We start from the raw sequence: 15,905 nt of genomic DNA, 5'->3' as shown, positions 1-15,905 counted from the left end.
TGTGTTAGACGAGACATCACATGACTGCAAATTTTTTTTTGCTGAAAAATTTCATCGAAATCCTCTTGCGATGAGCTCTATCAATGGGACCTGGAATAATAGTAGTTGGCAGAAGGTTCTTAGGATGGGTTTGCCAATTCCTCCCATCTGGCTTATAGTTCTTCAATTGTCACAGTTTCACGTTATACTTGCGTGACAACAGAAAAATAATTCCGGAAATTCTGGATCATCTAGAGCTTTTTTTTTTCCTGTTAGAAAGCTATTTACTGCATTGAATATACACACTTGCATCTCAATTGATATTGGTATAGTGTGCTGTTTTTATTGCTTAATATTTCAGTTGGCTCTTTTATATGCTCAGTAGGATAGCCGGTCTTAGGTATAGCTACAAGAGATTTACGCGATTATACACAATGTCTGCAGAACAAGCACCAGCACATCCTCAGCAGAATGCTAAGAAGGAGAAGAAGTCCAAGTTACAAGTCTCTTTGAAGACTCCAAAGGGTACTAAGGACTGGGCTGACACCGACATGGTTATCAGAGAGGCTATTTTCAGCAGCTTGTCTCAATTGTTCAAGAAGCATGGTGGTGTTACCATTGACACACCTGTGTTTGAGCTGCGCGAAATCCTCGCAGGTAAGTACGGTGAGGACTCCAAGTTGATCTACGACTTGAAAGACCAAGGTGGTGAATTGTGCTCCTTGAGGTACGATTTGACCGTGCCGTTCGCAAGATTTGTTGCCATGAACAACATACAAAACATCAAGAGATACCACATCGCAAAGGTTTACCGTAGAGATCAGCCAGCCATGACCAAGGGTCGTATGAGAGAGTTCTACCAATGTGATTTTGATATCGCTGGTAGTTACGAATCAATGGTCCCAGATGCCGAAATCTTATCCATCCTAGTTGAAGGTTTAACCGGTCTGGGTATAAATGACTTCAAGGTCAAATTAAACCACAGAAAGATCTTGGATGGTATTTTCCAAATCTCAGGTGTCAAAGACGAGGATGTCAGAAAGATCTCATCTGCCGTTGACAAACTAGATAAATCCCCTTGGGAAGTGGTTAGAAAAGAAATCACTGTCGAGAAAGGTCAAAGTGAAGAGACAGCTGATAAGATTGGTGAATACGTCAAATTAAACGGTACTCTAAAGGAAATCCACACAATTCTCTCTCAAGATAGTGCAATCACTGGTAATGAGCTGGCTAAGCAAGGTCTGGATGAGATTGCTACCCTGATGGAATACGCTGATGCCTTTGGTATCAGCAAGTTCATCTCATTCGATCTTTCCTTGGCCAGAGGTTTGGACTACTACACAGGTCTTATTTATGAGGCCGTCACAGAGGCTTCTGCTCCTCCAGAGAATGCAACAGAACTGAAAAAGAAGTCTAAGTCTACCGACGATGCTTCTGAATATGTCGGTGTCGGTTCCATCGCTGCCGGTGGTCGTTACGACAATCTAGTCAATATGTTTGCTGAAGCTTCCGGTAAGAAGTCATCATCTATTCCTTGTGTCGGTGTTTCTTTCGGTGTTGAAAGAATATTCTCTCTGATCAAGCAAAGAACTCATCTAACTAACGCTATCAAGCCAACTGCAACTCAAGTATTTGTCATGGCCTTTGGTGGTGGTAAGGACTGGACTGGTTTACTACCTGAAAGAATGGCTATTACAAAGAAGTTATGGGAAGCTGGTATTGAGGCCGAATATGTTTACAAGAGTAAGGCAAATCCAAGAAAACAATTTGATGCCGCTGATAAGGCAGGCTGTCCAATCGCTGTTATTTTGGGTAAGGAAGAATTTGCCGAAGGTAAAGTGCGTGTGAAGAGACTTGGTCAAGAATTTGCCAATGACGATGGTGAACTTGTTGACTCCGGTGATGTTATTGAGGCTGTTAAACAAAAGCTTTCTGAAGTTCACAAAGATGGTATCAATGACGTTACCCGTTTGTTAAAGGGCTTATAAACATAATTAATCTGAGGTATTCAAACAATGAAACCTACCAACTTTTTTAATTAATATAGAAGCGTAAGAGTTTACTCACTAAATACTTCAGATTTATGTACTACAATTAATGAAATTTCGATATTGTTTATTTACTAGAATCCAAACGCACCTCTAACCATGTCTTTACTTGTTTCCTCCACAGTATCATTCATAGCTTGACCAATAGCTGTTGCATATTCATTAATTCCATCCTCAACTGCATCCCATTGGTTTTCCACGGCTCTTGACATACTTCTGAAATATTCGTAACCGCTATTTCTACCTCTTCTACTGACAGGCTTTTTATACGCATGCTCATCGTTTTGCATATTCGGTGAGTTAGGAGCTGATGTTTCTTTGCGAAGAGATATAGTACCAATAGCAATTTCACTTTCCTCATATTTGGACTGTGGTCTTCTTTCACCACCCAGCAGTAAGTCCAATTGCTCACGAGTACAATAAGATGTACCTCTAGCTAGTTGTAAAGAATTTACCTGTGGTCTCCATGGAATTTTTAAACCTGGATTATACAATGTGTCCTGCTTTTCGACTTGTTCTTGGGTATATGCCTTGTTTAACCCGATAGCGCGCTGATCAAAAGTTGAGAATAGATACGATTGGAATTTGCCTGTTCTTGTCATAATGTCACCATTCCGGAGAACAGATGACTCTCTAATATACTGAGCTTGTATTGGGAAGGGTAGTTGCATGCTTTTCAACTCTTTCATATCAGGTGTAGTGAAAATTTTGACAGTACCGTTACTTTCCAGAACGATCAAGACGCACAAGCTTTGTTTCTGACCAACAGCATTGATGAAAGTAATGTGTGATATTCCAGATGTTGCAATTTTATGTTTGAATGATTTGTGACCTTCTTTAGATTTACCAGGATCAACAAATCTTATATCCGTTTCAGAAGTCACTACTACCATACCGTTGATTACTACGCCTTTACCTAGATCTTGCATTTTTGAAATTGTGGCAAAACAGCTTTCAGTAGTTTTCTTTTCGAATGTATCTATCTTTAGTATAGGGCTTTTATCATTGGTCTGTTTAATTTCCACAAATTCAACAACAAATCTGCCCCCACTATCTGGTAGAATTTTTAATGTTACTAATTCACCTACGTCGGTACCGCAAAGTATTAAAATACTAGAATAGCCATCATCTCCATACTCCATAATGGCAAACTCAATTGCAGTAAATTTGCGACCTTTGATCCCAGGTAATCCTCTAACATTTTGCATATAGATTATAGCGGGACCCCTGCGATCAACAACTACAAAAGTTCCGTCCTCATATGCTATAGCCACAAAGCCAATATTGCTGTTAGTCAACGCTGAAGTTGGTCCATGCTGTGCATTGACAACTGTACTTGGCATAAATCCTTGTCTGACGGTCTCAGGAGATCTATCACGTACATCAATCAGCATTTCTTTACTACTACCGATCGAGAATCGTCTAAATCTCATCTCCATATCACGATCTTTATTCTTATGTTCCGGATCATAAAACTGGTTAACTTCGAATTTGAAAAGTGCAACTACACCAGTTTCTGTAGCAACAGATAATTCAAGTGTATCCGTTGCAAATGAAATGTCTGAAATAGATAGGTTGGATCCCATATTCAATACTCTCGCTAAATTTACTTCAAATACAGAATTGTCATCTAATTCACCAAAAGATGCATCCCATAGTCGTACAGACCCATTTGCATGTCCAGTAGCTAAGGCTGACCTATATTCGTGAACTCTAGCTGGTTTCTTGGCTTGCATACCTCCCTTCAAGATGAAATCTTTATTGTTAGCTGAAGATAATAAACCGAGCCATAGCTTTTGTGGCACAGATGTTGCAACCATTGCAGTAGTCTCTGGCCTTGCCCATGACAGACTTTGGGGAAACAATGACGCTTTGTAGGTAAATGATCCTGATGGGTATAAGATGGTTTCCAGACATCCATCATCAAGTACTAATAAAACAACTGCAGGGTCGTGGCATCCTGCATAAAACGGAGATTTTCTTGCTATTGGAACCACATCCACAATAGGTGTTTTGTTTGGAAGAGGTACCAACTTTTGGCTTGTCATGTTTGAATAGTAGTTACTCATTTTGTCATACGAGGTAATTGTGTATAGGGGAGTTCCACCCAAATCAATTATTGTCAAGTTTTGATGTTGTGGTTGCTTATCTAGAGGGATTTGCGTTATTAATAGCGATGTATATTCGGGATTATTTTGGCAAATCCATTTGACAGTTTTTATTCTTTCAGGCTGCTCTAATCTAGCCTTTGTCAAGTCAGGTTGTGGTACATTCACATCAACATCTAATAAAGTCCTGGCTTGGATTAATTTACCGGTGTTAGCATCCCAAAAAACCATTGAATTATCTTCATGAACTGTTAGGATATGTAAGGAGTTAGGATGATACAAAGATTGTATAACCTTTGGCCTCCTTCTCTTGGTATAATCCATAGAGAGATTCCCCCCTGGAGCATACTCTTCTAGTTCATAAATAAAACTCTGCTTGACGTCATCTTCTAAAAATGAGTAAATGACAGTAACTAACTCATAGGAAATTAATAAAGTGCCAATATCTCTTGGGTTCCATTGTATGGAAACTACACGAGACAATTTTTCTCTAGGGAAGAATTTACCTTTTTGCAAGTTCTCAATTCGAATATCAGACATCTGATCTCTATCTACATCATATATCATAATTCCACCGCTCTCTAAACCTATTACAACCCAATCTAATGTTGGATCGGTTTCCATACAGCTGACCTTGACGGGTAGATAGGTCGAAGCTAAGATCTTTTTGTTATGCAGTGAGATAACAACGAGAGTGTCTTTAGAGTCGATAATAACAAGATAAATACCTTTAACAAACGCCATCTCTTTAATGGAAATCTTTTCTGTTATTCTCTCCGGAGGACTAAAGACTACCTCAACCTGCTGTCTACCACACACATGAATTTCACCCATATCAGTCGCAAGAGCCATCAAACTTTGAGTTTGGTCGTAAGCAACTTTAACAACTTTGCCGTTAAATCCATATCTTGCGACAACTTCAGTTGTAAATAACCTATTCAGAGGATTGGAGCTTGTAAACTTCTTCATAGTTGATGTCGGAGCGAGCATTGGATTGCCTGGGCCTATATTCTTCGGTTTGGGAGCTTTAGCACTGTCATCCTTGTTTGATTCTGTACTTTTTGAACTCTTGAATGGGTTCGAAACACCTTTTAGTTTGCCCTTCTTAAACATCCTGATAAATCCCTCAGCGTTGGCTCCCTAAATCGACCTTTCAAATTCTGTCTGTAATAACAAGATCAAAACTTAACAACAATATGTTGTTTCTTTATGTATTGTTCGGTAATATGATCGACGGAGATCGGATTGACAATGGTATGCTTGATTTTGTTTATTTTACTAAACTGATTCTGCGTTTCTTCGTTATTTCAGCTCATCGCTTGTTATTGTCACCTTTTTTTTTGTTTAAGCCCTGAAAAGTACTGAATACGTCATTTTATAATTCAAGTCGTTTAACTAACATAGACATTATTAAAAGAAGGTTATATATTAGTTTCCAAGTAGGGGAAACGATGCTTTACTTTTTGTCTGAGATATATTACATCCAATCAAAAATTTGAAATTAGTTCAAATCACCAACTGGTTTATAGATATTTAAGATGCGCATAACTATGTGTGTATACGAAAGAATTTACCAATAAAGTAATTTGGAGAGATACTGAAATGGTATATTATCTTTGCTATATTAGTAGGATTTCTTCCACTTTTTTCTTCTTTTGACCTTTGTAGGTTTCTCTTTTTCAATCGGCAAATTGTTTACAATGCGCGACTCTGATGGGGTTAACTCCTCTACATCGGATAAACCTTCTTCTTGCTGCAAGATGGGACCTTTCCATAGTCTTTCGGAGACCGAAAGTTTATCATGTTCCTTATTCACTTCGAAATCCATATTAATTTCTCTTTCATAATCGACCTTATCAAACTGGGCTGACAACTCTTTTGCATAATTTGAAATTCTATGGATATAATCAGAAGTGAGTCTGGTTTCATCCAATTTAGTTGAAGCAAAATTCACAAAAGCTTCGACATTTTCAATGAATGTTGCTGAGGTCGAATTTCTTAAAGCGTTTACAGAATGATCTACTATAGTATGTTTGTCCAATAATGCTAGAAGTGATGTAAAGGCATTAAAATGCAGAAATTTCGAAAGTACATTCCTCCTGAAGAAATATTCCTTGGGGCTGGTAAATACTTCATTGATCTTTTTATTAGTTGCTCTGAATGACTTCGTAGCATTCACCCTTTCCTTTATTAATCTCGAAATATTGCCCAATGATTGTAAATCACCTAAAAGAGAGTCGATAAACTGAATTCGATCATTTAGATAACTCTCATTTTGGGAGTTATAGGAAAGATTGGTATGAACACGTACTAATGGAGCTCCTTTTCTCAACTCTCTTTTCATTGCCCAATATTTACATAATAATATACTCAAAGGTATCTCATTAGAAATGTCAAACATAACCAACACTTTTTGAATAATATGAGTAAAGTACATCGGTGCAATAGGCGTGCCTTTATTGGTCTTCCAGTGAGCAGAGTTCTTGTCTTCTGAATTAACTCCCTTTGTAATCAGTTGCTTCTCTTTAGAAACCTCCGAGATTGCATCTCTATTAGCAAAGTATCTGCGTGTTTTCATAATCCCTTCGGCACAGGAAGGCCAGCCTGGAGGAGAATGCTTGTCGCAGTAAGATGTAACATGGTGATGCATTTGATAATGTTTTGAAGCCATTTCAGCAATACTTGTATCATGTGTATCCAAACAGAGGCCCGCTCTTTTGGCACACGTAACATGGTATGCAGCAAAACAGTTCTTATTTGAGCATTGAATGCAAGCCCCTACTCTGAGTTTGCATATATAACAAACAAGTTTCCATCTCGATTTATTAATATTTTCAACACCTTCAATAGGCTCCATATAATGAAGATTCGCGAATACCAATTCTGGAATCCATAATGCACAGAGAACATGGGCCCATGAGCCTGTATGAGTTTGTTTAAATGCACCAGTAGTACTTGGGCATGTCACACAGTTTACTTGTTTGTTTCTTGAAATAAAGCACCGCCTGCATAACCACTGGCCTTCGGGAATAAAGACGATACCATAGCATTCTTGGTGTACGGCTATGTCGCATCCATCACAAAAGACAATCATATTAGTTGTTGTGCTGACAGTTCCATCACAAACAGCACATGCTTGATCAGATGTTAGACCGGTACCATCATCTGAACCGTATAATTCATATCTAACTTTGTTTGCATGGTGTTGTATCGAGTTCAATTGACTATCATTTGTATCTGTGATTTTTGGTGGGATATGCTTATCCAAATGGTACCATTCTAGTTCAAGTATGGTTATTATTATCTCAAAAACCTCCGCTGTTATGTATTTTTCCCCCAGTGATTGATTGAGAAACTCTAGATATAGTGCATCCTGTTCGTCCATATCATATTGAGGAATAAACCCAGACAAGTTTGGTGATAGGGCCTCAAAGTGTGATTGTATTGCTTTATCTCTCTTAATTTGGTTACTGTGAGTCATAAATTTGTCCTTATATATCTTATCACTGTCATGTGCATTAATTATTCTCTGCTGCCGCCTCTTGGTCTTACCTTGAATATGGTCTTGTGAATAAAATTTACTAATTAGTGTATTCCCAACAGATTTCTTTGAATATCTTTTGGCATCTATAAAAGTTGCAAAGTCATTCACAGGGTACGGTATCTGTTGAACATCTGTGGCTTGTTTCGTAATTGTTATTGGTTCCACGGTAATTGAACCATTGAATATCAATTGCTTGTAGTGTTGCTTGCGTATTATCTCATCCTGAGAATCCACACTCTGTGATTGATCTGTTTCTTGGCTGACGAGTATTGGGATTAGGTCATTAGCATCAAGGTCTGGATAAAAATCGTTAAAGTGCTTCTCTTCCCGAAGTTTGGGTCCAACATCATTCGAGGCTCTCGACATTGATCTGTGAGCTTCAAATAACTGTTGAAACTGAAATACTTAACTACAAGCCAGAATCACCAATGAAGAAGTATTATGGTAGAGATAGTAACTGCATTAATAGATATACTAATTATATATTACTTATGGGATTAAAGGGCATCGCACATTTGTAACCTTTTTTTCAACTTTCGTGCCCATTGTTTACTTTTTTTTTCACTGTAATTAATAAATCCCAACGATCGACTGACTGCAGCAAATTTTGGTCGAAGTTGAACAATAGATGTTGAATTAAACTATTGCGCTGAATTGACGACATATGGTTTTTTTAAACCATTGATATTGAAATATACTTTATATATAACTTAACCATTAATAAAAAAACATATACGATAAAAAAAATAAAAAAAACATATAATGAAATTATGTCATAACATTTCGTTAAAATGCAAATACCCCTAGGCATTAAATATGTTTTGAGGGTATGACTCGAGAAATTCAAGTCAGTCCATTAGTGATTTGACTGTGTGTCACATCCCCCGACAACCGTTTCATATTTCGGAGGTTCAGGATAGTCACCGCTGCCATTTGTGGTCATTATGCTGTAATCTTTTTTGAATAGCTCATCTGCAGCTGATACAGTTATGATTGGGAAATTCCTAGGTTTGTTCATATCACTACCATTATTTGAAGTAGTATCAAAACCATCAACACCTGATCTGTTAGAAGTTTCTCTTTTATTGGCAAGTGATGAATGTGATGATAGTAGACCGTCTAGGTTATTATATGTAGACCGTACACTATCTATCATGTTATTGGTACTGACTGGTGGCAGCGATGCCATCAGATGGTCCACGTTCGGTAAATCTGTATCGACCGACAGATCTGATCTTACACTGATAGAGCCAGACCTTGACATATCAAGTGGACTATAATCAGGATAAGAACCGCCATAGTGTCCAGCAATGGCAGCTATTCTTGGAGATGCACTTGGGCTTGCAAAAGGTGATGAGTAAGAAGAGGTTGCTTCTTCAAATGTGGGTGGTGGAACGTTATTTGAAGCCAACATTACTTTAGTTGAATCTGATAAAGCCATATTATAAGTGGGTAACTCGGTGTTACCGTTACTACAATGTTCGGAGACCACATAAATTGGTGTATCGATAACGATTTCAAAGTTCTTTGCAACTGTGGGATCATTTTCGTCTGTCTTTTTTATTCTTAGCATAATCTCCAGCTTGTGCTTTGAGTTGATATTTCTGAAATAGGAGCTGTCAAGGTATAAGCCTCTATGTGATTCATGGTGTCTGGTCTTGGTATTCACGGTAATTCCTCCTTCTGTGAATATTTTGGTCCTACTTTTGTGCATTGTTTTGCTTGGTGATGAATTAACCGAGTTGGAGCTCTTTTGAGACTTAAAAAATCCAAAAACACTGCTTTGTCTTGAGCTGTACCAATCATCATCAGCATTACCTGAGACAAAACTTTCAATACCATATGGGGGTAGGTTTTTTGCAGTTGTTCTATCAAAGTCCATGTGATTTGGAAGTTTTAATGTTGTTTCTACGCATATGGGTTCAATTAAAGGTACAGATTTGGTTTTCTTTTCTGTTGTATTTTTTCTTCTGTTAAATTCAGTGCACTCGTCGGTTACAGAACTGTAGGATAGTAAATTATCATTTAAGCATCCTTCCACCACTTCTTCACAAAGAGCCTTGTTGCCTATTTCTCTAGAACGTATTTCAAGCAAAGGTAGGCTCCTGGTTTTCTTTTTTCTTGCAATCAAGTCTCTATAATACGGGCTGAATGGATCTTTCAGAATAGGATCTAATTGATCATATTCATATTTCCTATTGATGTTGGAATATTTTATAGTTTCAACAACACTGACTCTTATTCGTTTAATCTCAATATCTTTCACTAATGGTGATAACTTTATAACTAGAGGGACTTCGCTATTTATTGGAACATATTTCTTCCCAAAAGATACCTCGTATGCAAGAGAATCAGCCCACACCTTATTAACATAAACTGGTTTGTCTGCAGTAGTCAAAGACTGTTCTGGTGGCATACGAACAATATTTATTGGCTCATCGATGAAAATACTGTATTTGTTCTTTTCAACATTTGCTTTCAGTTCACCAGATGGCCTTCTTTGATCGGTTACACTTCCCTTTCTAGACATACTGATAGGTGAAATTTTTCCAGTCAAGGATTTAGTGTCCGGGGTATCGGTATTGTTATCAACTGATGTAGAGAATTGGTCTTTGATTGATTTGAACCATGAGTTTGTTCCTGACCGCTTTCTTCTGTCTGTTTTCATGTCATTAGTAGCAGACAGTTGATGAGATTCAAATTGGTCTCCACGGCGATTAGCTCTCATTTCCTTCATTGTATTAGTGTCTACACTACTGTGAGCTCTTTGACGAGTATTTTTTGTTCCTAATGTATTATTGTTGCTATGCATATTACTATAATCAAGGGACAACTGTCTTGCCTTGTGTTGTGAAGTTGCATAGTTTTGACCCGGTGTCAAATGGCTATCGAAAGTCTCTGGAGGGCAAGCTTGGAGTTGCGAACTAGGTGGGACAGTTAGTGGAGGCGGAGTAGACACATTACTGAAATGGCTCATGGTCCCGGATGATTTGAAGCAGTCTAAATCGTTTGCGGAAATTGTTACAGGCGCACCATTAGAAGAAGCATTAGTAGAGAGAGGTGGCCTGTTTAGTAGACGCTCAGCAATATTATCATCCACTGCTTCCGCATTTGTAAGAATTTTCAGACGATAGAAGACTCTACCCGAAGGCATTGTAAGTGTCTCCGGCGCCCTGTTTGCAAATGCTACTGGGATAACAAATACATAATCACCAGGCATGAATAGTTCGTCATCATCCAATTCATTCTGGCCATTAGAATTGTTTGTTGAGCGATCATTTCCACCTTTGGAGGTGGTCTCCGATGATTGTGATATTGTAGAATTGTCATTCTCTTGACTGGAACTGCTTTTGCTGGACTCGGCTGAGTTGGATGTCTTTGAGTCATCACTATCAGTAGCATTAAGCATGTCCTGTAACTCCTTATTCAGGCTAGCCTTATTTTCTACGTATTTTCGATGGCTTGTCTTCTTATTCTTGAATACCACATAATCTCTAATCACATCAATGTCTAGGTTCTGTTGGACATCGTCTGCTGAGTATGAATTCGCAGGGATGTAAATGTTATAATTTGTAGCAGAAAGTTTCCAGTTTACAGAGTTTAGCTGGTAGAATTCTTCATACTTGCTCTTATTCGTAGGCAATCCATTATACCAGTGTATGCTAACATTGGAAGATAAGTTAACTATTATCCGTGGCATCTTCATTGGTTTCTCCTTTATTGATACGATAACAGCGATAGACATTGGGGTCATGCTTCCAGAGACATGTGTCCTCTTAGTCTTTTTCTTTTGATCCGGTGTAGTGTTAAGTGTATCCATGGAAGCCAGAGACAAGTCGTTGTTTTCGTTTAGGGAGTCCATGATAGATGGTGGGTTCAAGAATGGGTTTGTATCGTAATGTGGTGCGCCTCTGGCTAGATCTGCTAAAAACGGATTGTTCAGCTTCTTAGCAGGAGTCAGTGTGCTTGCATCTGCAGAGTCCAGATTTAAAGGTGGGTAATCATCGCGGTCCTCCTCCTGTGCAATAGCCGCGGAAGAAGAATGATGTGCCTGCATTTCGTGCCTCTGCGGTGCCGAGATCGAGCTCAGGTACTCCTCCTCGTCCTTGATGGACGTGGTAGGCAAGAACACCGGGTCCGCGGTCGTGGCCATGGATATCGTCATGCAGTCGTCCTTGTGGAAGAGCGACCGCTGTGGCAGAAACCCGCGGTTCATCAAGAAGTCGTTCAAGTAGTTCACAGCGAACAGGTTCGGCTGTCTCTTGCGGTGCGTCACCTCCGCAATACTGTGCCGCCTCGTCCTGGTCCCGTCCGGCGGCGCCAGCTGCGAGCCGTACGGTATACTAGACGACCGCTTCATCGCAGACGTGTCGGACGTGAGCACATAGTTCCGCTGCTGCATATCGGGACCATCCATAAGCGACGCCAGCGTGCTCTTGATCACAGAACGGGCTGTGCCCGGCGAAGCCGGCACACCCGTCGACCGCCTAGCGCTAGTCGTATTACTGCTATGGTAGTTATGTGATAGCATTGGTCTTTATGCCATTTTTCTCTTAAAGGAAGCATTGTATGATGCGTTTATGATGTGTTATGTATATATATAGTGCCGAGGGAGGGGGGTCGTTAGAGCGAATCAGAATCGATAAGATTGGCAGGGGGGACAGTCCAAGAGATGAGAGTAAAGATCATCGAATTTTTCAAAGTTCCCCTCTGAAAGATCCGTAGGAAAACAATGTTGTAGTATACTGTACTTTGTTGTACTTGCAATACTGTGCGGCCCTAATTCCTAATTTCAGTGCCTTCCACTCCCCCCCACAGACTTTCTTTGCGCATCAACCCCCACACTCATGCATCCCTGCAGCCTCTCCCAGCACTTCCTCCAGCACTTCCTCCAGCACTCCCCTAAAAACAAAAAGGGGAGTGCAATTCCCTTGAATATCGGATTTACACTTTCTATCTCCCCCACCCCCACACACTGCCACATTCACCTGTCTTACCTGTCATACACTCACACATAGACACACTCACACAGACACATTCACACAGAGACAATGTCAAATACTTATGACACACCGTGTTACAGTATACCTAACATCATATGATTTCTCGTGTAATTGCATACATTGTATCCGGGTAAATCTATTGCCGGGTAAATCTATATCCGGGTAAATCTATTTTATTCACTCGTAGCTTCTCCAGCTCTCACCTAGTCTCTAATCTCATAATAACGGTGCATATCAGACCCAAGGTCAAAATTGGGTATTCTTAAATCGCATAAGTATAATCAGAGACTTAAACATACCTTACCTTGGCAATTCGTATTGATGATGCGCAGAAGTTCTTCTAAGAAAGGGTCCAGCGGGACTTACAACGGCTCTAGCTCGCTCAGGAACTTCATCAAGGACGTGCGCAACGCAAAGACTCTAGCCGACGAGCGTGCCATAATCAACAAACAGGCAGCTAAGATAAGGACGAAGCTCAGAGATGACCACCTCTCCTCTGACAAGAAGCGTAACAACATCATCAAGCTGCTGTACTTGTACATCCTGGGCGAGCGCACGCACTTCGGGCAGGTCGAGTGCATAAACCTGATCGCCTCAGACCAGTACATCGATAAGCGGCTCGGATACCTGTCGACTACATTGCTGCTCGACGAGTCGCAGGACCTGCTCACTTTGCTCACAAACCTGATCAATAATGACCTGAAACACCCAAACAAGTACGTGGTATCTTTGGCACTGACCGCATTGGGGTTCTTGTCCTCCCCTGAACTGGCTAGAGACCTCTACCCTGACGTAGAGGGCCTGCTGAAGACCTACAGCACCGATCCTTATATACTGAAGAAGGCGCTGCAGTGCTGTGCCAAGCTGATCGCAAAGGACTCCCAGCTCCTCGAAATTGTCCCAATTGACTTGTTCCTGACTTTGCTGAAAGAGTATAGATCGAGCCTGACGAGCCTGTCCGCGGCCCATGGTGTGCTGATCGGTTTGTCAAGACTCTTCCAGGCCATCGCCACAGCAATTACGAACCTGGTAACTCCACAGGAAACATCCGAGTCCGATCCCGAAGACATGGCATACAGACAAAACTTGGCACAGCAAATGATCAAAATATTCTCAGAGTCCTCTTTCCTAGATGACTTCTACCAAGTTCTCGCTAGTTTATCATCCAGAAACTTGGACCCACAGTTCGACGTACAAGGCGTCTCGGACCCGTTCTTGCAATGTGAAGTTATCACTACATTGAGACTATACTTCAAAGCTTACCATAAGTTGGCTACAGAAATTAACCAAGAGCAAGTGGATGGATTCAACGACTTGCTAACAAATATCGCTACAAACACTGACTCCACTAAATCAAGCGGCCAGGCTGTACTATACGAGATCACAAGGACTATATTCGACTTGCAGCTACCTAAGCCCTTGCAAGTGCTGGGTATAAATATTCTAGGTAACTTCTTGTCTCCACGTAGTGTCGGAGGAAAGAAGCCCACCACTGCTGTGATCACAGCACAAAACAATACCAAATATGTCGCGTTAAACATGCTATTAAAGGTCGTTCCATCAGAACCTGAAGCTGTTAGAAGACATCGGAAGTTCATCTCCAGATGCTTGAACGACCAAGACATATCTATTAGAATGCGTGCACTTGAGCTAACTTTTGCAATCATGGACAAGGATAATTTGGTTGAGCTTATCAATGAGGTCTTGAACTTCCTCGCGAAATCTGTTATGAACAATGGTTCCGCGAAGGGGGGCTATTCATCCAGCTACAAGATCAACTCATTTGGAGAAGATATAGATGACTCAAAGGATTTAATTATATTTGCTGTGAATCACATAGTTGATAAGTTTGGTGAAATTTCGGAAGAACAAGGAGAAAATATAGATAATAATTGGAGACTTTCTGTTTTTGTTAAAATTTTGAAATTAGTGGGCTCTTATATCCCTGTTGATCGTATCAGTGATATTCTAATTGCTTTTAATAATACATTGGAAGTAAATTACAAGACTGATGTTATTATTAGAATGCTGGATATATCACTAAGGGAGGTTATGGAGTCAACGGATAAAACTACCGAAGATGAATTTATTGAAGAAGGAAACTTAGGGTGGCAGCTTGTATCAATATGGTGCATAGGTGAATATGGAGATATTGTATTACAAGCACTTCAGAGCGATTCTAAGTTAAATGAAACGTATGGTAAAACGATAAACGAAAAGACAATTGTAAATTATCTGAAATTGAAAGATACGCAATATATCAGGACCAATCTAAAAATTAATCATTATGTATTAACTGCGGCTTTAAAGCTTTCAGTTAGGATACAAGATTTTGCATTGATAGAAAAGTTAAGGCAAATCATTGTTGGACAAACAAAAAATACTGACTTATTACTTCAGGCAAAAGCGACACAGTATGAGATCATTTTTAGCCAGCCTGAAAGTATTAGGAAACAAATTTTGGATGCTATGCCTCAGTTCGAAAGAGCTGTTAAAACAGAAAAGCCAGTTACATCCATATCGCATTTGGATAACGGAAAGCAATCTGATCGAAAGCATGATCCGTTACTTGACTTACTGGGTGATACTGATGTACAAGATACTAAGCAGCAACAGAAAAATAACACAAACTTACTTGCTGATTTACTATTGGGCGAAAACAATAATGGTATTCAATCACAAGGCCAAACTAGCAAAAATAATGAAGATAAACTCACACTTCCAGAAAGCTGTACTTTATTGCAAACTATTGATTGCCTAGAAATCTACGCTAGTAAAATCACTAAAGATGACACTTCTGCTCATCTGGAGATATACTATAAAAACAACGGAGATGTTGAGGTATCCAATCTTCAATGTTTGGTAGCTGTTACTAAGACACTAAAAGTTGTTTTAGGTCAACTGTATCCATCTGTCAATATTCCTGCTAATGGCATTATCAAACAGACCTTAAAAGTGTCAGGCACCGGTAATTTAAAAATGAGAGTAAAATTGTCATATTCAGTAGGTGGTTCTCAACAAACACAACAGTTTGACCATAAGTTTCCAGAGCTCACTTTATAATGGCTTTCCATAAATAGTATTATGATCTTGAAATTTATAAAGTATATATCATAAAACATTTTAAGAAATACTGAACAGCTTATTTGTTTTTCAAATTTCATACAAATCTAGTATTACTTGCTCATCTAAATGACTATGTCTATTTTATTCGTCATGATGT

The 15,905-nt window shown here is 39.5% G+C and overlaps 5 protein-coding genes across 5 annotated transcripts; 2 read left to right on the top strand and 3 right to left on the bottom strand.

Moving 5' to 3' along the window:
• Window positions 1–413: 413 nt before the first annotated feature.
• Window positions 414–1,967, top strand: HTS1 (histidine--tRNA ligase; the record flags this gene model as incomplete). The annotated part of the gene is made up of 1 exon (XM_448456.1): window positions 414–1,967. One exon carries the CDS (start codon window positions 414–416, stop codon window positions 1,965–1,967), a length of 1,554 nt encoding a protein of 517 aa, XP_448456.1.
• Window positions 1,968–2,101: 134 nt separating this feature from the next.
• SRO7 (Rab GTPase-binding protein SRO7) lies at window positions 2,102–5,248 on the bottom strand (the record flags this gene model as incomplete). The annotated part of the gene is made up of 1 exon (XM_448455.1): window positions 2,102–5,248. The coding sequence occupies one exon, from the start codon at window positions 5,246–5,248 to the stop codon at window positions 2,102–2,104; it is 3,147 nt and encodes a 1,048-aa protein (XP_448455.1).
• A 511-nt stretch (window positions 5,249–5,759) lies between these two features.
• On the bottom strand, window positions 5,760–8,045 carry NTO1 (Nto1p; the record flags this gene model as incomplete). Its single annotated transcript, XM_448454.1, has 1 exon — window positions 5,760–8,045. The coding sequence occupies one exon, from the start codon at window positions 8,043–8,045 to the stop codon at window positions 5,760–5,762; it is 2,286 nt and encodes a 761-aa protein (XP_448454.1).
• Window positions 8,046–8,535: 490 nt separating this feature from the next.
• Window positions 8,536–12,210, bottom strand: CSR2 (Csr2p; the record flags this gene model as incomplete). Its single annotated transcript, XM_448453.1, has 1 exon — window positions 8,536–12,210. The coding sequence occupies one exon, from the start codon at window positions 12,208–12,210 to the stop codon at window positions 8,536–8,538; it is 3,675 nt and encodes a 1,224-aa protein (XP_448453.1).
• Window positions 12,211–13,003: 793 nt separating this feature from the next.
• On the top strand, window positions 13,004–15,745 carry APL4 (AP-1 complex subunit gamma; the record flags this gene model as incomplete). Its single annotated transcript, XM_448452.1, has 1 exon — window positions 13,004–15,745. The coding sequence occupies one exon, from the start codon at window positions 13,004–13,006 to the stop codon at window positions 15,743–15,745; it is 2,742 nt and encodes a 913-aa protein (XP_448452.1).
• Between the last annotated feature and the right edge of the window lie 160 nt (window positions 15,746–15,905).

The sequence above is a fragment of the Nakaseomyces glabratus genome, chromosome K (assembly GCF_010111755.1).
Source record: "Nakaseomyces glabratus chromosome K, complete sequence".
Classification (NCBI taxonomy): Eukaryota; Fungi; Ascomycota; class Saccharomycetes; order Saccharomycetales; family Saccharomycetaceae; genus Nakaseomyces; species Nakaseomyces glabratus.
The sequence above is the reverse complement of the archived record's forward strand: the minus strand, read 5'-3'. Positions and strand labels throughout refer to the sequence as shown.